At 35.6% G+C, this 25,782-nt stretch overlaps 3 protein-coding genes across 4 annotated transcripts; 1 reads left to right on the plus strand and 2 right to left on the minus strand.

Moving 5' to 3' along the window:
- Positions 1-1,733: 1,733 nt before the first annotated feature.
- Positions 1,734-12,209, minus strand: LOC111337711 (beta-catenin-like protein 1). The gene is made up of 16 exons (XM_022944057.2): positions 12,059-12,209; positions 11,422-11,577; positions 11,089-11,195; positions 10,293-10,432; positions 9,344-9,441; positions 9,149-9,242; positions 8,828-8,919; positions 8,478-8,550; positions 7,557-7,615; positions 6,329-6,477; positions 6,067-6,199; positions 5,459-5,507; positions 4,724-4,902; positions 3,480-3,617; positions 2,620-2,692; positions 1,734-2,127 (listed from the first exon to the last, which is right to left on the minus strand). The coding sequence occupies exons 1-16, from the start codon at positions 12,086-12,088 to the stop codon at positions 2,039-2,041; spliced, it is 1,659 nt and encodes a 552-aa protein (XP_022799792.2). The 5' UTR covers positions 12,089-12,209; the 3' UTR covers positions 1,734-2,038.
- On the plus strand, positions 12,109-15,337 carry LOC111337712 (Fanconi anemia core complex-associated protein 24). The gene is given in 7 exon segments (XM_022944058.2): positions 12,109-12,369; positions 13,270-13,412; positions 13,524-13,673; positions 13,956-14,100; positions 14,598-14,629; positions 15,117-15,168; positions 15,171-15,337. Coding segments are annotated over 7 exon segments (681 nt in total). The 5' UTR covers positions 12,109-12,236; the 3' UTR covers positions 15,197-15,337.
- Positions 15,338-16,900: 1,563 nt separating this feature from the next.
- Positions 16,901-25,739, minus strand: LOC111337728 (uncharacterized). Of its 2 annotated transcripts, none has more exons than XM_022944077.2 (12): positions 25,636-25,739; positions 23,710-23,820; positions 22,720-22,805; positions 22,407-22,470; positions 21,140-21,278; positions 19,957-20,092; positions 19,407-19,520; positions 18,822-18,892; positions 18,532-18,614; positions 17,811-17,879; positions 17,202-17,294; positions 16,901-17,037 (listed from the first exon to the last, which is right to left on the minus strand). In XM_022944077.2, exons 1-12 carry the CDS (start codon positions 25,636-25,638, stop codon positions 16,909-16,911), a joined length of 1,098 nt encoding a protein of 365 aa, XP_022799812.2. In that variant the 5' UTR covers positions 25,639-25,739; the 3' UTR covers positions 16,901-16,908. The 2 variants fall into 2 exon arrangements, with proteins under 2 accessions (XP_022799812.2, XP_022799811.2); XM_022944076.2 differs by lacking the exon at positions 25,636-25,739 and adding an exon at positions 24,320-24,492.
- Positions 25,740-25,782: the final 43 nt, after the last annotated feature.

Raw genomic sequence — 25,782 nt, forward strand, 5'->3', positions numbered from 1 at the left:
TACAAACCAATCACCACAGGAAAAATATACCTTAAAATCATTCAATATTGCTGATAAACTCAGTAAAACAAAATTCTCATCACGAGAGAAAATTATTGTAAGTAATAAAATTAATCGAACTGCTCTAAGGGGCGACATAACCCAAACATTTCAAATAATGAACATCGCCCGAAGCCAATAAGGTTGAAACAGAGAAATGGCTTTAAATAAATATCGCTCACTGTCTTCCACTGATTATTCGACGGAAGATAGCACACCATGATTTGTAACAACTGCATTTTTGAATAAATCATTTAGTGCTACGCAAACAAGTCTTCAACTTCAAGTAGATGTAAGGTGATTCACTCAAATCATGTCATCGTCCATCATCCGGCGATGAGAAAAACATGCCATTAAAACCAGACGCCAAATTTCTTTTTTTTTAATTCATCGAGAAAAAAGGCTCCGGCGATATTTTTATATTTAATATAGTCAAACAATCTCAGGCTGGGAAGATGCAAGGTTTAAAGGACATCAATTAAGTTCTGCCAGAAAACTTGAGGTTTAGTTCAAGAAGCATTCTAATAATTTATAATTATCATATGAGAATTTTCCCACTGATCACCATTCAAATGATTTCCCTGCTGCAATAAACTCTGTAATCACGAGTCTGCTGTTATCTTTTTCTTCTAAACTTCCTTTGTTTAATTTTTTTTTTTTTTTCAATTACTGTTCTTTTTTTATTTTCCAGGCCCAAATTCGGACCATAGAGGAATATTCAGCCTTGAAAGAAAACAAAATTGCACCCTGCAACTCAAACAGCACCTGCCAGTGTAGCTTCAGCAGGTCGACAATCAATGTTTCGCTAAAAGTGAGCGGGGCTGTCGTCTGTCCGTTACAATCACCGCTGGAATATTACAGACATAACAAAAGTTACATCTTTCTATCTAGGGATGAATTAGTTTGTGTACTATGCCTCACAAACTTTTTTTCTCCCGTGTCTCTATCGTGTCTTTCTATCCACGCGCGTTCTATTCCAACGATTTATCAAGCGACATCATGTAACAGCCAAGTTATAGGCAAGTAATAAATGTTCATCACCTGAAATTAACGACAGCCACCCGTTTATATTTACTCATTCGCCTGTCGTTGGTGGTCGATACTGTGTGCATTTACAACTTCCTTTAAAAAGTTCTTCAAAAGACGAAAAAAAGTCAGCTGCCATAGCTGACGCGACCCATCAGATCGCCACCTCGAGGAAAAGAGGGATCTGAGTCCTAACTAATGGGATAAATGGACTGCAGTATTAGAAACAGCAACGTCCAACCATCAGTGCAGCGTGCTTGATCTGTTATTCACAGATCTGATATTCTAAGGATATTTAACGTTTTTACCATATGTTGAGAACGACAAACGAAAATTATGATTGGAATCCGGAAACTTTAATGCTGATGTTTGTATTACTGAACCTCAGGAGTACCAACACCACATATTTTCCTCAAACCTTATTCAGTTGGTGATAAGTAAGATTAGAAGAGTGCCTTCCAAGAAATGAAGACATTGAGCCAAGGCAACCTTAAACTTCCTTCTACTTGAGGACGGCTCAAAACCGTGCTTTTATTTTGCCGGTAAAAATACAGTTAACGTATTTTTGTATATTAGAAAAGAAAAAAAAATAAATAACAGGAAAGTTTGCGTGCAGCTTTAAAAGATCCTCGTGGGAAGGAGAATGGTTTGAACTACTATTCTTCAAGTCAACAACTGCTTTAGAATTTAATTAAAACAGAAGATCTGTTCATTTATGGAAAATGTTTTGAACATTTAGAAGATATTGTTGTATTTTATGTCCCAGTTTAATGGTGAAACGTAGACTCGCAGACAGGAATACTTTGCAAAATCGTAAGTTCACACTGGAATTGTAACTTCAAGAAATTGTTACAGTCGAGAAACCGACTTGCTGCGTTTGGATATGCGAACGCTTCTGTAAGCTCACAAGTCGAGACGTGTACAACTGGGCCAAACTAAGAGCCTCGATCACCGAATGCATAGTTCAGCGGTTTTAAAATCGATCGATAAGCGACAGGATTCTCTTCTTTTCAGCTTCTCGACTCTCCTTGCTCTTGGCATCTCCCACACTCGCAGCATATTCTGGTTAAACATAAATAAAAAAATAAAACCGAAGTCGGATTTTGACCAAACACCACCCAGGCGATTTCCCGAACGCGTTAAAATGAACTTTTTCAACCCTCAAGATCCGATCAGTGGTCTTCCTTCTAGCTGCTCTACAGATACAAGCTGATGCTTGATTTGCTCCCAGATCATTGACATTTGGCTAGATGTGGTACATTTTTCTGCAGCGTTTTATTCGCGGGAATTTTTTTATCTTCTGCAAGGGCTTATCCTTGTGAATCCAGGGTCAACCGCAAATGCCGCAAAATTAAAACCCGCTCAGCGATTCGTGACAATTTTCTGCATTATTACCTTTTATAATTTTTGAGCCTTAGCCAAGAAAACGATTGTTCGCAGACGGAAATTTAAAGGGCTGCAGTGCTTCGTATATCAACGTGAACATGTAAACTTTCATGGGCATTCACTGTCAAGCCGGTCAGTAAACGGAAATACAAAAACCTCTAAACGTACCTCTCATAATTGCTCTAATATCTTTCAAAGAACCTCCATGTTGGTTTAACAGAGTAACCACACGTTGTTTTATCTGTATATCAAAGAATACAAATATTGTCTTAACCACCTATAACACTGTTTCTAACTACACTGCTCCCATTACAGAGCTCTATGGTCTAAAGGACGGATCTGATTTGTATTCGTTGGTTGGAGTTGTCAGGTAACGTTCACTTGACTGACACTACCACCAACTTTTGACAGGCAGTGTTGTGCAGGCAGCTGCGCAGTAAAGGTCCAATGAATACATGTAGTTTCATCTAGGTCACAACTGCGGTTCTTTGGACAGAAGAACAGAGGAAACAAAGATATAATTTGATATCAGAATGAATGTTAATACCGCACAGCACGAAAGAAAAATCAAAGTTTGGATCGTTTAGTGCGGCCACTTCGTTGCTCCACTTTCCTTGCGTAGTTTTGCCCTGTTCTAGACTGCGATACCGTAGTATATTTTGCGCGTTCCGTTGCCTTAATATGGTAGAATGGCGTCATAGCGGAATAATAAGAAACTCTACCAGAGAGTCATATCTCACTTCCAACTTTTCGTTCTTTATAGTGTAACTACCATCTGCATAACATCTATTGATCAAAATTTTTGTAAATTTTTCCCCTTCCTTGTCAATGTTTGGCTGTTTCAAGAGCAAATTGTAAAATATTAGTGCCCAATGAAAATTTCGCTCATCTCAATCTCCTAATTTTTTTTCCCCAAAAAAGGAAAAAAGGAAACGCAAAATGTGTAGTCTTCTCCGCGTTAAAATCCCAACGAAACTCCAAAACTCCAAACAAACAAAACCAGATGACTCATTCTGCACAGTAATTACCGAGGAGACACCAGAACAGCACACTTCCATGATGATACAGTCAATTAGCTGCAGTGTGAACAGACCGGCGTCCAGTCTCCGCATGTAAAACTCGTCCTCTAACGCCTCGTCTACCTCTTCGCCTTCATCTTGAAGCTCCTGTTGAATGAAAATATACTGCTTAAGACATGCAGTGGAAATACTATGAATCCAGTAATTAGGCGAACCCCATATTATGCGAAATAGCAATATATGGCAGAAACTAGCCCGCGTGACAAACTTCTCTTCTCATATTTATTGTAAATTGAGCCTGTAATCCGCTGACACCTTCATAAAGCGAGCGCAGACCCCAAAGATAGACGTTAGATAGATAGATAGACGTTTACCAAAAATACCTTAATAGCAGCTGGAAGCTGAATTGCAAAGGTGTACAAATTATGTAATAGAACTATACAATAAAATCAAACCTAAAAAGGAACTAATTTACATATACAATTATAATAAATGTTAGTTAAAATGTCTTGCGCTTGCTGGAATGAAAGTATCTTTGTAACAGAGTTGTTTTAAAGGAAACTCTAAATGGTCTGCGTCGTCGTAATTCCATAAGTTGATCTCGATTATCGAAAGGCAGTAAGTGGTATAAACAATCCAAAGGATTGGACACGATGTTGTTAAAGAATTTTAAGCAAAGGTCTTCTCTCCGATCCCTTAGGGTTTTCAGCCCTGCCATCCGATGCACTTCTCTATAATGATTATCATAACCGTATATAATTTTCAAGGCTCTCTTTTGGACACGCTCTAAACTTAAGCTCAAATAATTGGGGAGACTATAATGGTAAACCTGACATCCATAAAGATTGAATACAAGCAACATAAAAATGTGCTATTTCTGGTGATGGTACCTTAGCTCGCTTTAATTGAGTTAAAAAGTAATGGCGTTTAGCGGCCTTTTTAATCGTCTCAGTAACGTGAGTGTTCCACTTGAGGTTGTCTTGAAAATACACATCCAGTAATTTCACGACACTAACGGTACTAACCTTAGAGCCATTAATTTCTATCAGATCGTAGGAAGTGGGGGAGCACTTTTGTTGAATGAAACCTTTAACACGTGGATTGCTTAATAACAAAGTCAAGTTAGCTTTTTATCGATGACACTCTAAGATTTCATTTTTATCTTTCCAAAGTTCGATTCTAGAAATTAAGTATTAATGTATCGACCCCAAACGGCCAGATTCGGAAGCCGCGTGTACCAGCCTCTACCATACCTGTTTCTCTCTCTCTATCTTGGCATCACACTCTTGTATTTTGTTGTGGTATTTCATGTGAAGTTCCATTAATCTATCCACTTTGAGGTGATCATTTTCCACAAATTTCTGCACAAGACGGCTCTTTAAGTTCCCTGATAGGTTTCTAAACAACCACATTATTATTGAGCAAGTGTGCTCTGTTAAGAAAGAACAGAAAACACATCAAAGTCAGTAACGAGAAATGTTCTTCATTCGTCACAAGAACGCGCGACGAAGGAAAAAAAAACCTGAATTTCCCACGAGCAATAAAACCTCAGATCTCAGGACTTTGCGGTTGGCCATTTCACAACTAAAACTACAGAGACCTCGACAGTTACCTCGGCTATATACTAGGTTCATATTTGCTAAGATCAGACATTTTGATTGCGTGCTTTGTCTAACCAAGTTACACTGGTAAATCTTGAGCTCAGTTGTGGAGTAGAGAGATGAAGCGAGAATTACACTATCACGGTAATTACTTATGTTTGCACTGAGCAAGATTAGCAAACATTCTTCTAAGCATGATAAGTGAACAATCGATCGCGTGCGACGTCAAACACGACAGATTTTTATTCATGGCCGGAGTTCGCCAGGGAACTAGGCCGTCATTATCTGGCAAATTTGAAGTGTGGCCTATCATTTGAGAGGGAAGAGAAAAACTAAATATTAATTTTTTTTTTTCAGCAACGACATATTTTACTTGCTAAAGCCCACCTTCAGTTTCTTCTTCTGAGGACCCAACTTTCTTGCTGTTCTTGAAGGGCTACAAGACAAAACATCCGACAAAAGTCTTTCTCAAAGTACACTAGACATTTAAAGACTTTTCTTAATATTCTGGCTTGGATTTGACATGTAAAATATCATGCCCAGTGCTGTTGGTAGTCTCTGTAACACAGTCTATTTCTAAAATAATTGGTTTGATCCCTTAACTTAAGGGCATCTAAGAATATTCTTGACTAACCCTTCAGACAAGAAGTATATGAAAATCATGACACTCAAACAGGTACTTTTCCTCTTTGAACAGCAGATTTTCTAAATTTATTACCAACAGGATGATAGCGTGCGAGTAACTCCTTCTAATTGGCGCTTCGGCACGAGCCTTTTCTTCGCCTGCGATAAAATTATGAGGCCTTGGGCAACGCGAGTCGGCGAGAGGTCTGCTAAGAGTTCTAGCCTCTGCCAAACCTCTCCCCGTCTCGTATCCAATTTTCCAGCGGGCGGAGAAACGTGCGTCTTGCAGTGCTGATAGCGAGGGCCCGCTAACAAGCTAACAAGCCAACCAAACAGGGTCAAATTCCTGAATTGGACGAATTGTTTCTCACCTTCATAAATAACGGAAATAAGCTCCTAAGTCCCAGAAATTCAATAAACTTGCTGCAGTTTTCAGCTCCTTCGGCTCCCTGCATGGCGTAATCTAGCACCTTCAAGGAACTTCTCCGAGAGAGTTTCTTTTCTCTAGAAAAAAAAAACCGTTCAAAGCCATCATTAAAATAAGTTAAACTTCAATGGGAGAATTCAGTAAGAGACTTGATTTGAAGGCGATCAACGCAAACAAATGAAAGGAGAGAAAAGTAGAAAATATACCTTAACATGAGAATCATTAGCTGAAGTCCCTCTCCCTTCAAGAACAGATCTTTGTTTGCATTGTGCATCAAAGAGGAACACAGACAGTTGAAAAGATTTTCCATAAACTCTAGTTCATCTGATGAGGTAGGGTCGTATCGCTTGTACAGCTGCAATGATATCAAAGAATGATGAGCAGGAACTTCAATTGGTCAGTAACTAAGGAAGTTCTATTCTTGTGCAACAAGAAACAAAACACTGAACCTGATATTATATAGTGTTTAGATTTTGAGCCAGAAGAAAGTGTAATGCCTTTGATGGTTGGATAGTTAAAAATGCTGCCGTGGCCAATGATGTCAAGAACCTTGGTCAAAATCACCTTGTTGATGATCCAGGACTAAAGAGGTGAATCATCCTCAATACGAATAATGATGATGATAATAATAATAATGATAATTTTTATTTCACAAAATCAGTAAAAATACAGAATAAAAAACAAAATTAATACAAATTAAGGTATAAATATTAAAACAAGTTTAAAAAGTCTCTAGCTGAGAGAAAAGTCTTGAATCTCTTCGGTATTAACAACTGTTCTACAGAGTAGCAGAATTCATCTTATGTCTGCATTATTTTGCTTCAGCTTTATTCAGCAGAACAGCAAATAAATTGACGATACATGATCAACGTTCTTAATAATGATAATAAATTTTTCCTTAAAAATATTTCACAAATGATGATGATAATAATAATAATAATAATAATAATAATAATAATAATAGACCTTTATTCACTATAATCACTAAAAGTATTTACAAAAATTATGATAAAATGCTTAAAAATCGAAAAAAATACATCAAAATGTCTAATAAAAATCCAAGAGAAGCTCATGGATACATGCTTCATTTAATAACAAATCCAAGACTATTTACAAAAAATATAATTGATAAAATTAGTATATGAAAATTCCATAAAAATTCAAACATCATGTTTAAAACAAAAGGAAAATTGCCCTAAAAAATTAAAAAAAATTTTTTTTATCATAATAACTAATTGACCATCCTTCCCCCCTCCTCCCCCCCCCCCCCCCCGATGGGGCTTTTCAGGGCCAATACAAACATATTGTAAATAAACAATGTAGATACACATAGTGTTACCAGAGCTAATAGATACTTCAAAGTATTTGAAAAGTGGCTCTCAAACAGATTACTATAAACAGCATTAACATGATATTGAGCTACAAAGGGCTTACTGATAGACATTGTAGTAGTGTGTCAATTCCATTAAGTTCTCCAAGAAGTTGTCTGTTTTCTGGCAAGAAAACAACCTACTTTTAATACATAAATTTTCTATAAAACATTTACACCTGGAGACTTTGTTTCCATCTATACCAGTTAATGAAATATTAATCATTATGGATCATGTGCAAGTTCTCCCTTTAATAAAGAGCCCATAAAATTTTCTTTAATTTGCATGGCTCAGCAGAATACAAGGCACTTACTGACACTAAAGGTTATGGATCAGAAACAAAAAAAAAAAACTGGGGGTTCTTGTTCTCAATCCTTTATACCCTAACATCAGTATGCATATTCTCCATACTGTTTTCCATGCATTTCCTAAAGGTGCTGACAAGGAGAATTTATTTTATAGTCAAGAGTTTGGCGATCACTTGCTTTATTCTTGTGACCTGAATGTGAATCAGGGGGATGATGTTGTAAGGAGAAATAAGATGCTAGTCACTCTTGAGGCAGGGAACAGATGACACAATTGGTCTCAAGAAAATGATCATACACCGAATTGAAATACGGCGTCCAATTTGAATTGCCATTGTTCTGGACTCACTAGCCTCTCACACATGCAATAATCCTTTTGTGTTTCCCCGTGAAGGCGAGGTTAGTAAGTCCACAACAATGGTAATTCAAATTGGAGGCCATATTTCGATTCGGTGAATACCTTTGTTTTTTAGAGTCTATGAGAATAAAATTTCAAATGGCACTCCACAAACCTACTTTTAAGTACTGTTTCTTCGGTATATAAAAACTAATTTATTTATTTATTGTACATACAGTCTTGATTAGTTTCTTATGTAATTGTTTTAAGAGATAAAATAAGCTCTAATGATCAACATCAATCAGCTACTCAAGCAACCAATAATTTTTTCATTGATTATTACCTTCTGTACTTTGAAGAAGGATAGAGAGAATTTCACTGCAGTATAGTTTGTTTGCATCATAAGGAGGCTTTTGCTAAATAAATTCAGAAAAAAACAAAGACAAAAATAATCAGAATGATAGGATTTGACACCAACAGTGGCCAACTAGCCACAGACTAGTAGAAATTCAGTTTTGGATAATGGTTTTCGATTTCCATCAGCCAGTTTGGCTAGTAAACAAACTGAAGATGTCACTAGCCGTCACTTGGCTAGTAAGTTGAAAAGTTAATGTTAAGTCCTGAATGAGATTTACACTCATGTTTAATCAAAGTAAACTATGTGTAAGTTTACAATTGACCTAGGTAAGTTACCTTGAGTCGTCTTAGAAGCCATCCCAGCATTCCTTGCTCACCTGCCACCTGGCACACTGTAGGTCTGAGTTCTGTCATGTTCTCTATGATTCCTGATACAAGAAAAAGTTTAAAATTCAAACAAAACTGCTCCAAAACCTGCAAAGAAAGATTAGATTTATATTCAATGAAAGGAATTCAACAGAAGGTAAAAGTGATTACCGGTACAAATAAATAAAAAGGAAAGAAATTCTCAATGGATTAATTATAAAATTCTAAAATTCTGAGAGGATTATGTCTTCTAAATTGCAATGACACTAATTATAGTCATTTTGCCCAAACCTAATGTATTGTGTACACCATCACTATCTTCTTTGACATTTTCATCCAGTCTATCCAGATTTTGGGCTAAAAGGGCAACTACTTGCTCATCAAGCTAAAGAGAAAGCAGACACATCAGAATCCATTATTAGCAAGTACAATTTTGAAAAGCCCTCCCATCAAGACTGATAAATATCACATACACAAGATACTCACAAGTGCATCTATAAGAGCAGTAGCACCTTCTTCACTCTCATTCAGTGTGTCCACATCAGTCATTTCTTGAAGCAGGTCAATAATGGCTATGGAAACGTCTGTTGACAAAATCATTGTTATTGTCAAATTATACAAGGATCACTAGACTAGGTACGGAAATATTGAGCAAAAATTAGTTGGCTTTGTTATTTTTAGCCCATTTAGGGTACAGAAAGGCATTAGGAGAGGCCAAAATCCCCACCCTCACTGATCAGTGGGATCAGCTATCTTATAGGAAATGAAAAAAATATTGTGGTGCAAAATTACCCAGGTTAAAAAATTGTACCTAGTGAAAAATTAAATTTACCTTAGAAAAAAATTACCTGCAACATATATATGCAAAAGTTTACCATATCCATGCGGTCATATTGTGTACTTTTTATGCATTCTAGTTCAAATACAGCTGTAATTTACTTGCACACATGTAGACTGCCAGGTGTTGATTTCATTCTTTCATTCATTCATTCATGATACTAATTTAAAGTATGGTTGAACCTCTATTGTCTGGACTTGTGTTGTCCTGATAGCTGAGAGTCAGGATAATTGAAAATATAAATATAAATGACTTGTTCGTAGATAAAGGGGGCCAGAGAAGCAAGTCTGAATAATAAAAAAATCCAGATAATCGAGTTCTGAATAATCGAGGTTTGACTGTACCTTGAGAGTCACCATGGCCAAACAACTGGTGAATGGGACAGCCTTTTTAGTTTAAAACAGAATGTCGTTGATTCTTCACGTTTGGTAAGACGAACTTAATGCCCTTACTAATTTACAGTCACAAGATGAAAATTATGCAATCTGTTTCATCAAATGCATTTTGCCATTGGTTTATGGTAGCTTCTCTGTAAACCTTTCATTCTTATTTGTGTAGTACCATTAGCATCTCAACATAATTATTTCTACACCTCACCTGAATTTTCATGACTCAGCAAACCTAGAATGGTTCCAACAGCATTAACATCAACAATGTTCTGATAAAGATGAGGAACTGTGGCTATAACATGTAACTTCTGAATTTCATCATTCAAATCAAGCTCTGAGTCCATAAACCTGTTAAAAATAATTCAACATGAACCTCCATAAACATGAACACCAACTGTATTAGAAAAACACAATGTCCCCTTTGTCATAAACCTTCTTGATGTCTCCCAAAACATCAAGCTGCATCATCTGCAGTTCCATCTAGTAACCCAACATTTTTTACTGACAATTTACCTGATTTACCCCTTTTACAGCAAAATATATCCAAATGCCAGGACCTTCATTCTAAATGTGAGGGACTTCCAGATAATCCATGAGAGTTGGAATACTTTAAGGGGATCACACAATCACACTGAATTTAATGAATGCACAACATTTTAATCATTTTTTAACAAAATAAGGAGCACAGTAAGTGACTTGTTCTATATTATTGCAGAAACAAATTATAACATAATGAACTTAGAACACATCATGTGATTGGTCAGTTCAGTTTCCAAGTAGATGCTTTATCAGGTTATAGTGCCCCCATGTGACCAGTTATGCCATAAAAGCAATAGAATATTTTTTTCACAGCTTTATACCATGATAAAGCCACTTTGGATGTTGGGAGATCACTCTGGATGGTTATAAATCACTTGCCTTTGGCTCATGATTTATAAGCTAATTCCTCGTGTTCTACCAACATCCCAAGTTTGTTCAATTAGAGTGGATGGAATCAAACCTACTTTTCTGGATTCTCTGGGTACTTTATCCTCATTTCTTGATTTTTCGTAACCTTCTTCTCAAAGAGCAGAAGCATCCTCTTCAGAGATCCTACATCAAGAGCCTCAACCTAAGTTTGAAAAAGAAAAAAAATCTATGCCACAGATGAAAAGAGGACTATGTAAAGAGAAACACTGAATATCACTTTGCATTAACAAATTAAGACAAAAATCTATACAAATGTGTGGAGAGTTGGTTTCTGTTTAGGAAGTTCTCCACTTTTACTTTCATTAACATCAATACACTGACACTATCAAATTTCTAAATTTCTGATCCTTTAAATGGACAACACTAACCTCTGGTTCATTTTCAACCATTTCCAGTATTTTCAATCTTTCCTCCTCAGACAGACCAGAACCTGTTGGCCTGTCCACAGTCATTGGTCTTTTCTTGGTATTAATGGACACCTGATCCTCTTGATCTTCTTTTTTCCTCTTAGCTCCTCTCTCGGGCTGTCATAAACAAACAAAAAATTGAAACAATAAAATAATCTCATAAACCATTCAAATTAATTTCTTCTCAAGATATACCAGGCGGAGGGGGGGGGGGGGGGAATTAATTCAATGCCAACCCTCTATATACATTGTTCTCAATAATTACTTGTGAACGCTCGATGGATTTCATTCTTAGTTCTAATTTCAATGCATAGCACATAGTCTAACTGAGGCTCATCGCAAAACAGTATCATACCAAAGACTGAGAAAAGAATCTTTCATCAGGGGATAAAATTCAACCAAAACACAAATCTTCAGGTATTTTACTTTTCAGTGGTATATAAACCGGAAAAGGTTTCGCGTACTCTTAAAACAACAGCAGGGAACTAATAATTTGCTTCTCGTACTTCCGTTTAATTCTGAGGTCAATACGTGGTGCAAGACGATCTCAATAACAGACATTGTATCATAAAATCCCACAAAACAACAATTCAAGTACCTGAAAAGCTAGTAACTCAGCAACATTCATTTTGATGGGACAAGAAAATAGGATTTTTCACCAAGATGTCTTCCCCCTACAAACAAGCATTTTCAAATTTCATGCGCAAATTTGACTACGCTTGCCTCCATGTCTTTTACCGCTGACCATGGGTTGAGGAAATAACACAAGTAACAACATGTCGGCGTCGGCGCATTCATCGTCTCAAGTCACTCCAACTCAACCGAGGCTTCATGGTGCCTGTATTCTTCCCGGACACATTCTTGTCAATGAAAGATTTCATGGGAGTGAAGTTGTGAAAACCCTTCAAGGTAACGATTTAAATGTTTGTTTAGTTTATATGAATGGTTCGCGGGAATTTCGCGCCAAAATTCAAAAATTTTAAAACAAGATGGATGAAATTCATGTCTGCTGATGTTTCGTATCCCTTTTTTAGTTTGACCGGGGCTTAACTTACATTGGCAGAGTTATGATGTGTTAGAGATCAGCGCATTATAGAATCAGAAAGAAAGTTGAAAGAAAGTTTTAAATGAATTTTTTTCACATGGACATGTTTGACTGATTTTTTTGAATGATAATTTCATATTAACTGCTTGGATGTAAATGGCTAATAGACTAGTCTTTTGATTTTGGGGATGATTAAGAAATTAGTCACTGATTAACTTTTTGAAATATGCAAACAATCAACTTATGGGTCATCTTACTTACTGACCCACTTCATGACAGATTGAAATTGCTGGTAGAATTACAGATTTACTGCCTACCTGCTTGCTTACCTGCCTGCCTGGATGACTGCCTGCCTAGGTGACTGACTGACTAACTGATTACCTGACTGACTGTATAAATTAACTGACTGCCTGGCTGGTTAGCTGATTGTCTGACAAACTAATTGACTGGCTGGCTGATGGCTGACTAAATAATAACTTTCACACTGACAGACTGTGCAATGGACTGATTGATTGACTGACTGCCTGGCTAACTAACTTTCTACCAATCTGGTTGTCTGGCTGATTGAACAATTGACTGACCTTTTGGGTGGCTGACTTACTGACTTACTACGTGACTGTTAGTGACTGATCGACACATTAACTGAGTGACTGGCTGACTGACTGATGGACTGACTGAATGATAACTTGTAGGCTGACCAACTACTAGAGAAAACAACTTATTGATCAGCTGAATGACCAGACCTTGAACTGATTTGTTGACAGAAAATCATGTGAATATTCAAATGGATGACTGCATGGGAGTGGTCGATTTCAACCCATCTTCAGATGTTGGTGTGGTGTATCTCTCTGAGGCAGATTTAGTGGGTGGATACACTTACAAAGGGAAACTGCTCAAATTCGCAAAGGTAGAACAGTATTATTATTATTTAATATTGTCTGATTATTTTATTCAGGATATCAATTAGACAGAATGCTATTAATTTCACAAAATAAAATACTATTTCTTTGACTTTCAGGCATCATTCAGAAAAGTTATAATTGCTGAAAAGACATCACTTAGCTCCCAGTACTTTTATGAACTTCAGAAGTTCATTGTAATCGAGAGAGGGCTGGTACTTCTTCCCATAGCATCACCTGTTGAAGCTGGTAGAATCTTAGCTCAAATGGTACGTTATTAGGAGGGGTGGGGGGGGGGGTAAGGTTGGGTCAGGGAGAGGTTGAAGTTATTCTAAAAAAATTGCAAGACCCTTTGTTTGTCTTGGTAATCACAATGTTTGATGTACACAGTATCCTTAACTGAAATAACAGTTTAAGTGTTAATTTTAACACTGTTGGTGACTGGAGATGACTTTTCCTTTAATTTGTAAAAGCAACAGCTACTATGATGAAAAATAAGATTCTGAAAACTATGTGCTTTAATTTTCTAAAAGTACAAAACTTCACTACAGGTTTTGTTGGAAAGCAAACCCCAAAGCAACCCTTACCGCATTAGGATGAAACCGCAACCCACAGATCAAGCCGTATTCACAACACTACAGAATGTACCAGGAGTAGGACAGAAAAAAGCCACGGCCTTATTGTCCAAATTCAACAGTAGGTATTTTCTAGCTCCTCAAGGTTATAAAAAAATTCTTCAAACCTGCTCTTCTTAATATGCCCAATTTGGGAATAATTCAGGAGAAGAAAGTTACATGGTTACTGTAATTATGGTAAGTTTGAGCATGATGTGTATGGCAACAGCAAAAACAGTCTCTAATTTTACTCAATTTTCCTGTGATCCTCAAATCAGCCTGAGTAAAAAACTTAAAAAAAATATTGTTCACAGCTGGTTCATGTATTTTCTCTTTCATGCATAAATGTTGAGAGCAGATGGCATTTTGTTCAATTTTTGCTATGTTTGCTTTGTGGTAAATGTCATGCCTAACTTCTCTATTATCTTGAAATAGTAAAAATATTCTTTTATCCCAAATTAAAAAACACCTTTCTGGTAGGGCTAAACATTATAAATAATATACTCATTGTACACTTCTCGGAAAGACCACTTCATGTTGCTTTTCAATGCACATAAACTTCTTCATTTTGTGTTTTAGGTATTGAACAGATCAGTAAAACATCAGTTGCTGTAAGTTATATGTCTTGATTATTACTTATTTTGATTTTCATGTTTCTTGAAAACTTTGTTGTGAAACTCTGATTGCTGAGGCACATCCAGGTTTGGTTTAGGTGGTTTGGCTGAACTCCCTACAATGAAATGAAAAACATTTTGACATGTGCAGTTTCTGATAAGTTTAGTGAACATGGTTAATGTTTAAAACAGCTCAAAACATAGAAACAACCCAGAGATCACCTTTTCAAGGATCTAAATTTCAATGTTTTCTGGAAAAAGCATGCCCCCCCTGACATCCTTGGATAGTCCACTTTCAGCATGTGTTTATCAAAACCATCCTTCACTAAATCCAGGAACTACCCAAGGAGTGGGGCAGATACAAAAATTTTTTTTTAAGTATGTTATGTCTGACTGGGGGAGTCTATCCTGTGGCAGTTTCTGATCATAATATATGATACCATTCATTTTGAGATATTAATGTATTGTGTATGTTTTGTTTCAGTCTCTTGCTACTGTAGTGGGTAATGCAAATGCACAACAAATAGAAGACTTTTTTCAGCTGCAAATGCAAGGAAACAATAGAAGTAGCGTAATGTAGGTTTCTGAATAGAACCAGATCTAAAGGAGTGCTGAAGAATTTTGTGCCAGTAAATATAATCAGATACAATGAATATATTGCATAAATAGTGCTATCTACTGCGAAGGATCCTGCATCATACGTAGTAAATATAATGATTATTCTTGTGTGATCAGTCTTCTTTTTCTCATAAAAATTATCACAACCTGGTTACCCAAGACAAAATAGACTTATTTGCATACAGTGAGCTCATTCATAGTTCACAATTGTGGGAAGGAAAAAAACACTTCAATATAGCAGGCTTCAAAGGTTCAAATGCTTCTCAAACAATCATATAAACAATTTTCCAAAGAAAAAACTATTTTTTTAAAATAAAATAGAGTTAACAGTAGTGTATGTTTGTAACCCTGTTATAATGAATATTCCTTACATGTAAGTTTGAAAAATATAGTAAAGATTAGGAGGACAATTTCATTGGAGAAATATCACATTTTTTAAATAAATTAACTAAAACTAAAATTATTGCTGCAACATTATTTATTATAAAAATAGCTGAAATGCTAACTGTACTCTCATTGGTTGATGGTTGAGTTAAGATGAGGGTAGGTAAGTTCAAAACATGGTGATGTTTGGGTTTGTAGATATTTTTGAGTAAATTGGTATTTTATAAAAGCAATGGAAGACCTTATGTGTCTATGTAGCCTTATCTAAACACTCAGGGAGGCTGAGAGAATTCCTCTACATTAACCAAAGCCTCAACAGTGTCTCATGTTTCAAGGGCCTAGCCAGGGGGGTCCTGGGGTGCCCATGACCCCCCCTTGGTAAGCCTTCTTTTGAGCAAACAACCTACAATATTCAGGTGGTGAAAATGCCATGACAATATCTTGGCCTGCCCGCTATACTCTCACTGCTCATCCCAAAACTGTAACATTAAGTAAAACATGCACGGCGTGGAGGTCGACATGACAATCTGGTGAGTAGCCTCTGTGACCCCCCCTGGCTATGCCCCTGTGTTTGCACAAGTATTTCAAATTTTGTCAAAGCCCTTTGTGTTTAGCCCTTTCTGTAAGCACAAATAAAGTCCTCAAATGCTGAAGTTATGACTTTATTACTATTTAGTATATATATACAGTCACAACCTTCAGATAAAGGAAACAACAATATAACATACTGGTGTATTAATAAAATGATTTTATAAAAATGAAGATAACTCCTGCAACAATGTTTCAATGTCTCATCCACAGTATGAAATGTGAAAGTCAAGTTAAAATATATCAATTTTGTACAAATACCATTGCTTTGGTTATTTACAACATTGTTCAATAACTCAGAGCTACATTAAAATGTTACAAAAAAATAAATATGTTGCTGAGTTCTGTTCCGTTATCAGTTTGTTAGTTGAAAATACTCATAAGATAAAGGTGGGGCAATGAGTGCACAAACCTCTCTTGTAATGTGATCTAACACAATGGAAAGATTACTGTTTTCACCTTAACCCTTTAAAGTCCCTAGATCTGATTGTCAATTCTCCCCTCTTGCTGCTACACATTTCCTTGTCAATTAGGTATGAGAATTTGGTGTCATATCAAGATGACAACTTCTACCTAATAAGTTTGAGTATTCTCATTACCTGTTTGCTGGATAATGTATGCATGCATATCATGGGGAGAAGTTACATGTTAATCACTTGTTCATTGCTTTATATCATGGTTGTTGATCATATGTCAAAGTCAATTGGTGAAGCTGAGAATTCAGAAGGGTGCTCCAAGCGACAGAAAACACAGTACTTGTGATTTAGTTCATCATCCAATTGTGCAATAGAGAAAGGCTTGCTGCAGTTTTGACACTGAAAGTACAAGATATGAGCAACATTTGAGAGTTAGGCCACAAAATGAAGTGAAAAAAAAAATTTTAGTCATCTAAAATTGAAAGGAACAGTCAGTAACATACAAACTGCCATAAAACCGAGGAATTGTTTAAATGAATTGCAGTTAAATCTTATTAACAAACCTGGACAATTCTTAATCCAATGTTTTTTCTATGTTCTAATACCACTGGTATGTCATCACTTGACTCTATGTTCCACATACGCACTGTTTTGTCCTAAAGTAATATATTAAGTAGATGAATAAAATTTAATGATAAATATTTTATACAAACAAAGAGGCTTTTTACCAAAACTTTCAACCCTGCTATATAATATTGTAAAAGCTCATACAACTGGTTCCAGAGGTTTACAAAAATTTGAATTTCTGATTGTTATGATTGTATTTAACAATTCATTTTTAAACATAACTGTCAGGGGATTAAATGGCCACATTGCAAATTAGGGGCTATCAAACATACCTTGCACTCTTTCTCAACATGTTACTGGAAAGTTTTCTGAGTTAGCATTCTGTCCAAACAAGGTATTTGTCATGCAGAATAGAAATGTCCTTTTATAATTTGTTCAAACAGTAAGGTAGAAACTACTACAAAATTTTCAGAGTGTTGCAGTGAGGAACCTTGAGGAACCAAATATATCTTTGTCTGTGGAGTGGCTTTCCCAAAGGCAACCAAATTCTTAAAAATCATGCATAAATTCCTGAAAGGTCTACATTAAAAGTATTAAGCACTAACATTTGAGCAAGATATTATCCACTTCTGGTCAGTACTAAATCTGCAATCATTCACCCAACCGGTGTGACCCTACACAACATCAGGAAAGTCATTAATTCAACACCCTGTAGAATTTTCTTTTGCTCTCAATAAGCCTGCCAACCACTAGAATAAAATAAAAATTTAAAAGGAAAGGGAAAAAGTGTACAATAAAACACAACATTATGTACTAATTGACTGGGTGGAAGGGCCAAACAGGAAAATACATAGCTTGAGGTAGTGACATATGGAGCACAGTAAGGTCTGTACTTTATGATCAAGAGCTCAATATTTCCCCCTCGGGCCTGAGCTGACTCAGTTAATAAGCATTAAATGAAATAACAACCCCTTCTTCCAGGGCGGTTTATAGGACCATGTGGTATTTCATGGCCTTGCTTGGGAAATATTTCCAAATGTCTTAGAACAAAAGTGTGCATGGGCTTGTATGGGTTACATCTGGAGGATAAAAGAGCAGAATTTTAAATTGCCATTTGAACTACATCAATTGAAGACAAAATGAAGCATGGAAAGTGCTTGCAGTACTGCTCTAAAAAACCTGTAAGTGCAAATTACAAGGACCAAGTAATGTTTTCCAACCTTACTTGAACTTACTTTACCATACTGTAAATATACAAGTTTAAAGTAACACATATTAAGCTAGTGAGAAATCATATAAAAATTCACTGGAATGATGCATAGATACCTTAAGGGCAAATTTCTGACAGCAGTTTTCAACATCCCAGATAACCAAAGTTTCATCATACGATGAAGAAACTAACATGCTTCCTACAAGATACAGCATTATGGGATCAATACCATAAGAGAATGAAACCAAATAACAAAATCAAATGGATTTTTTGTCAATTTTCACATGACATATTTTTTAAAATACCATCCAAAATCTTTTTGTTAGTACCAACAATTAGTGAAAGTGACTGTTGTACAGAAAAGCATGAATCAAACAAAAAAACAAACCAGGATCAATTTTCTCACCATCTTCACTGAAGTTGCATGCACTAATGGAACCTTCATGTCCTTTTGAAAGAGTGATTGGTCCATGATTCCTGATAAATGAAATAAAGTTGAATATAATTTATTAATAAGGGAATTTTTAACTAAGGAATATTCAAATCCAAAGTGACAAAATGATGTGATTACATATCTTATACTATCTGTTTGAGGGAAAGTTTCCACCAAGTTGAAGGCCGGGAGTAAATAAAAAAAATTTTCCCCTACTCATGCTTTGAAGATGAACAGACAAAATACCACTTAAATAACATCTTAATTAGGAAAACAGGAGGATGAAATATAGTATTTCCCTATGTGAAAATTTGAACAGCTGGTAGGACAAAGACCATTGATACTTTCAAGGAAAACATTTCATAAAACCTTGAAGAATGAGTACAATGCTCCCCTCACAATCCTTTGGGGGAACAGGGAAAAGAATAAAAAGTGGGTAATTACTACCAGTCTTTACATCTACTACACAACAATACTTTTGCTTGATGAAGGACCTTTAGTTAAAACTCAATGTTTGTGTAAAACATTTACTTGACATCACAAATATTGCGTTGGTACCTATAGACACCAGTGGCAAGATCCCATATCTTAATATTTTTATCCCATGATCCTGTGGCCAGTAAGTGTTCATCACTGCTGAAGGAACAGCTCGAGATAACATTGATATGTCCTCTGGAGGGAAACAATGAACTAATTCACTGACAAATTCATGCACTATGGACTCAATGAAAAAGTAAATAATACATTGTGAGCAGAGTATCATACACATCTTTTTCAGCTATTTATCTTTCATGCAAAGAAGTGCAGAGGGGTTCCCAAGCATTCCAAAGATTTACGAATACTTAAATTCTCCTTACAGATTCAATTCACCATGAAACAGAAAGGTTAAGAGAATTTTGAAAAATATCTACCAGGAGATATTGTTTGCAAATGACATACTTTTATCAGGAATAACCTACAAAGAAATGTACTGTCTCACAACAGAAAGAAGGATTAGGTTTCTGATTGGGTAGTTAAAGCCTTAACTTATAACACAACTTACACTTATAATTACATAATATATATTATAATACATTATCAAGCCTCAAAGCTGACTTGTATGCCTCACCCCATCGTAAGAGTAACATTGTAATCATTTGTAAATGTAAGCATGTCTGTGATCTTTGTTGTTCTGTCCATGGAGGTTGTACAAATCCTGTTTTGGTTTGGAGCAAAGCGACAACATGTGACTGTACTCTTGTGATCTGATGATGAAGGTGACCAAAGGAGAAAATAAGTGGAACATTTTATACAATTAATAGATACTTGTACTTTTCCCAAGGAAAACTACACTATGGCATAAAGATATGAATTCTATTTTTGAGTTTTGATTGAAGTATTAATATCTAATGGAAAAGCCTTCAGAGTGAGTAAATATATTCAAGCTACTATAGGCCACTTTGATTCATAAATGGCTGCCGGATTAATTTTCTTTTGTTTAAATTTAAATTAGCCCTACTGGCCTTGTTCTCCAGTGCAAAATTCAAAAGAATACATTATCTCAAGCGAGGCCAGTAGGGCTAATTTAAATTTAAACAAAAGAATATTTATATGGCAACCATTTATGAAAGTGGTCTATGTAATTAGTCTCCTTTGCAGCTGTTGTTTGGGCTCGTCACGTCATGTTCTTTGGGCTTGTCACGTCATGTTGTTTGGACTTGTCACGTCACGTTGTTTGGGCTCATCACGTCACGTTGTTTGGGCTCGTAACGTCATGTTGTTTGGGCTCATCATTGGTGGGAGAGGGAGCGTTGCGTGACGAGCCCAAACAACGGCTGCGAAGGAGACTACTGTGTAATGCCCCTTAAACAAATTTGACTAGAAAAACAAAGTATGAATTAAATAGAAACTTCTTACATCTCAATTCATGGATACATTTCTTCAATTCCTTTCCTTCACATTCCATACTCGAAAAAAATCCTTACATGAGTCTGAGTTTTATGAAATGTTCTTCTTCATAGTTAGTATTTCTTTGTTCCTCAAAGGAGGATTTGCATCAGCTTCAGAGAAGAATTGCTTTTCACTCTTTATTGATTGTTTTCACAAAGAAAAAAATGCAAAAGTAGGAAATGGTGCTCATGCTCATTAGTGATGTGCTGGAAAATAAGACAACTTTGATGAAAGATGTAGTGTCTTACAAATTTTACCGATTGATTATTTATGGATAGAACCCGTATATTTTAAGATAAAATAGTCCACTTCACAAGGCACAAACATTCTACTCCCATTGCAAAGACAGTCATACTACTCACTGAAAATTTTCTTGATGAGAGATCCTTCCCTGACATCCCATAAACTGACAGCAAAATCAAGGTCACTACTGTTGACAAGGTAACGTCCATCATGAGAGAAGTGACACGATGTCACTATACCATCATTAATTGCTTCCCACTGGATAAAAAAAGTTCAAAAAGTTCAAACCTGTTAACGAGTGCCTCATCAGTTGAACAATAGAAATAACTCTTTTCTACTTTGCTAACATAGCATCTAATAGAAAGACAATGAAACAAAATGGTTTGTCATCAATTTTCCCAACTAAAGAAGATATTTAGAATTCAGTGAAAAAACTTGGCCTTACCAGCTCCCTACTTTGAATTCGAGTCCCGAGTAATTGTTTTTCAGACACCACAGTTCCAGGTAAGTGCAGGTCCTACAACTTATTCCTTGCAACCTCATGTTGACCCATTGCAGACCTGACCACCTTACCTAAAATTCTCTTTCATCATGGTGTTCTAGAGCATTACTGGAAACTGAGTAAGGTTGAATGATTTATACAATAATATAACTCTCTGACCCCTTAACCCTTTTGATCCCAAAATCTGACAGTTAATTCTCTCCTTCAGCTCTTACACATTTCCTCGTACATTGGTTATAAGATTTTGGTGTTCAATCAAGGTTACAACTTCAACCTGATAAGCTTGAGTATTCTCACTACTTGCTGTCTAGATAATGTATGGATATAATAGGGAGAAGTTACATGCTGATCACTTCTGGGATTTAAAGGGTTAAGAGTGACTAGGACATCCAATCTCTCCTTACAGTATAATTACTGAATCAAATATTGAGGACATGAGAATATAGAAAATGATCGCTAAATAAAGAACCCATTGACTATTTAACAAATTCTCATTGTCAGTACTACATTAAATTTATAGAGAACAGTGTGGAGGTATCATATGCATATCTTCTTAGCCTTTTTGTTGTGTAGCATTGCTGAGTATTTTCATGAGTTGTGCCGTATTTTGACTAGCCCATAGGGTGAGTCAAAATACAAACAACAAGTAAAAATACTCAACAATACTACACAACAAAATGTCTAATATGAGATTTATTATCCAACATGCCAAATTGTTAATTCAGTGAGGGCAAATTTGGTAGATATTTCTGGAGTACAAATATTGTGTGATATTTATACTGTCTCATTTCACGCATTATCTGTACTCTACAAAGCACATTTGGATAATAAATAATTATATACATACTGATATTAAGATTTTAATTGAGTTTCAATAGGCTCACCAGAATTGTGCCCGTCTGAATATCCCAGACAAGAAGTCTTTTATCCCATCCACCTGAAGCTATCCTAAACCAGAAGTAGATTACATCTTAATGATAGAGTTCACTGGAATATACATTGATAATTGAGAGTTTTTTTTTTTTATCTCCCATAAACTAACAATATGTGTCCCATTTATTTTCATTTTCAAAATGAAAAGTGCATGCTTAAGGTCTAAACACAAACTAGCAAGTGTAATCTAGTCAAGTTAAATTATCCATTAGCTCCCTCATCAGTGTATTTTTAGGGGGAAAAGTATTTCAACTGTTGTCAAACCTGGCTTTGTTAGGGTCTGTGTGACAGCATGTAACATAGGAATTGTGACCTTTATAAACATTGACTTGTGCTCCAGAGATAGCATCCTAAATTGAAGGACACAAGGAAAGGAAAGGAAACTCTTTATTCGCACTATTTCAAGAGGTTACTACAGATTATAAAAGTCAGAATATATAAAAAAAAACAGTAAATTAGATCAATAATCAAAAGTAAAATGTGCACAGTGACCAAAGTAGCATAGCTTTCGAGTTGGCCACAGTCGCGTATAATTAACTGGTGTATCTTAACATTAACACAAGACTTACTTTACTTTAATTTTACACTAACCAAGGTATTTATACACAATTAGTATTATAAACAAAGAGAATAGAGAAGTGAGTAAATAAATAAATAAATAAAAATTTAATTAAGTTAAAAGAGGGAGAATTAATTTTTTTTTTTATATTGAATCAAAAGAACAAAGACTAAGAACAAAGAAACTAAAGTAAACTAAATCAATGCATTCTAAGAAGTAGATTGTGAAGTTAGCAGATATAGCTTGAATCTACATGAAGTTAAAAAATAATCACAAAATGCATGTAGAACTTTGAGGGAATTGTCCAACGTAAGTATAGTACAGAAATTTAAGGCATCAGGTAATTAGACAAGTTGGGGAAAAACCAAGCTGTGATGACCAGACAATCTTATTCCAACATGGTGGATGATAGTATTACACTACTGTCACATTGTAAAAGGGCATTATAACTTGGATGTCAAATAAGAGTACTTTTTCAAGATGAAGAAAATTTTTTTACATCACCATATTTAAAAGGAAGTATAATCTTTAACAGCCTTCTTCAACTTTCTAAAGCATTGGATATAAATATATATATAAAGAAGCTGGAAATTCTATATGAAACAACAAAAAATGGGCAATACATGTTTCACCAAGTGTTCCCAACATAACTTGGAAAATAAAATGAATCAGATGTAAGGGAATAAAAAACCTACCCAAAGCCTCAGAGTCTTGTCATGTGAAGCAGTAACTATTTTGGAGTCCTCAAAGGCAAATGAACAGCTGTTTACTGCATCTTTATGTCCTCTCAAAACTTTTATCTTTACCTATAAAGAAATTTGAAGGATGGAAAAGGAACTCATATTTTTGGTGACTAAGGTAATCTCATTTGCAAAATTTGTTCCATTTCATCTCATGATTGGGGCCTTAAACAGTTCTGGCTCAACATTTGCATACCCATTGCATGCCAGAGAGGTCTTAAGAGAAAAAAATCTCACCACTGCGTTATTTTTTTTACCATATTTTCCATGAAAATACTGAAAATTGTCAATAAGTATGACAAGCTGCATAACGCTTTCACTGGCTCTTATAACACAATAATATAAATCTGGGATTCCTGTTTCTCCTGTCACTGAATAGGGGTGACTAGGTTTTCACCAAAATTTTGCAAGTGAGTCTTTTTTTAATCTTTTTACACATTCCGCAGCAATGATGATGATACATATGTCAATTTGTTTATAAAAAAATTATCTTTGCATGTTGTCATTCATATCGAGACAACCAAAAATCATGATTTGTCATCAACAGCATTTGTTCAGATTATACCTGTGCCAAGGACTGATGCTCCCATGTCGCTCCTTGTTGTACGTCACTATCAGAGTCTTCTTCACCAGGCATTTTTTTTTAACCGACCTTACATACCCTCTCTAAATTTTTTGTTTACATTCACTAGGGCAACTTTGATCCGCCATCTTTGAGTTGGTAGTACCCAAAAGGCATATGGGAAATTTTGTACCCAGTTTCCCCGGAAACGGCAAAGAAACCAATAAGGTAGTAACTAGGCATTTATAGCTTATGCTAGTAAAAGTGGCATATTATGCTAGTAGCATTGCTTTTTTTTTTGGCCAAATTATGCTAACATTATGCTCTTTTTTCCAAATTATGCCACCGTTTTTTTAAATTATGCTCTTTGAAAAAATGCAAATAAGTCCAAAATATATATTTTTTAACTAGAAGCCGTTCGTCTACAGGAAAGAAACGCAACAAATCCACAATGAATTTCAAATAAACATGTGGTTCAGGTTAGACCCGGGCTCGGTGCTTCACAGTGAACTACAAATGCTACTAGTTTAACTAAGACTTTAAATATCGATTAAGGTCACCAAGTGCTTGGGACTAGAGACAAAAGATTATCAAATAATGGCATCAAAAATGATCTGATAATTATCAAAATGCGCAAATTATTCTAGCATTGCTACCTGGCAGAAATTATGCCAGTTTGCTCGAATTATGCCAAAAATTATGCTAGCATAATCTATAAATGCCCAGTAGTAACCGGAATTTATTCAATGGAAAATTTTAAAATTCAATTTCCCTAATGCAAATTTTCCCCATTTTCGAGTATTATAGTACCTGATGTTGATGGTAAACACGCTTACATTTTTATGACCTTATTTTGACATTTGTTTTCTTTATTAGATACTCTACAAGAGACGATTTCCCTGGAGAGCAAGATACAAAAACAACACATCGGAAGACGTTTTTCCGATACTTTTCTCGCCAAAACCCTAAGTTTAGAATAAATTTTATTCAAGCTTTAACCATACTAGTTTTAATACCATAGAAGAGGTCTTGATTCTCCACCAAAACAAAAAGAAACCCGACATGTTTCTTTTAGGATAAGAATGAGTATTTGGCACGAGTTTGTTTTCGATTGATAATGAAAACTTGAAAAATTTCCCAGGCTGCATGGAAAATGTCCTTGTCATAGTCGAGACGAGAAGGTCTATCCGCCCGTCACTACACTTTGTATACTTAAAAATATAGGGGAGATGGATGGTTTTATATGATGCAATACTTGAGTACGAAATCGAATATACTATCGATCAAGCATGGTCCAGCATAGATGTAAGAATACTCACCATTACGTTTTGATTATTTTGTGATACGTGGAGGGTGCCTGTACCAAATCAATTTTAGAATGAAAATATAGACAGTATGTAAAGTGTAGTTTAATTTATACAATAGAATGGCAAATAGTTCCTTTATTTCAGTAAACAAAAGCAGGT

The sequence above is a fragment of the Stylophora pistillata genome, chromosome 3, assembly GCF_964205215.1.
Source record: "Stylophora pistillata chromosome 3, jaStyPist1.2, whole genome shotgun sequence".
Taxonomy (NCBI): domain Eukaryota; kingdom Metazoa; phylum Cnidaria; class Anthozoa; order Scleractinia; family Pocilloporidae; genus Stylophora; species Stylophora pistillata.

What these genes read in the sequence shown, in the direction of transcription:
- LOC111337711 (XM_022944057.2), bottom strand. Translation starts at nt 12,088, where the DNA reads ATGAATGTTGCTGAGTTACTAGCTTTTCAG. An exon ending in TATTTCCGTTATTTATGAAG is followed by an intron (nt 5,508 to 6,066) that starts GTGAGAAACAAT and finishes TTTGTCTTGTAG; the next exon opens with CCCTTCAAGAACAGCAAGAA. An exon ending in AGATAGAGAGAGAGAAACAG is followed by an intron (nt 3,618 to 4,723) that starts GTATGGTAGAGG and finishes TTCATTCAACAG; the next exon opens with GAGCTTCAAGATGAAGGCGA.
- LOC111337728 (XM_022944076.2), bottom strand. Translation starts at nt 24,391, where the DNA reads ATGCCTGGTGAAGAAGACTCTGATAGTGACGTACAACAAGGAGCGACA. An exon ending in CTTGCCACTGGTGTCTATAG is followed by an intron (nt 18,893 to 19,406) that starts GTACCAACGCAA and finishes TTCATTTATCAG; the next exon opens with GAATCATGGACCAATCACTC. An exon ending in GTCAGAAATTTGCCCTTAAG is followed by an intron (nt 17,880 to 18,531) that starts GTATCTATGCAT and finishes GATGTTGTGTAG; the next exon opens with GGTCACACCGGTTGGGTGAA.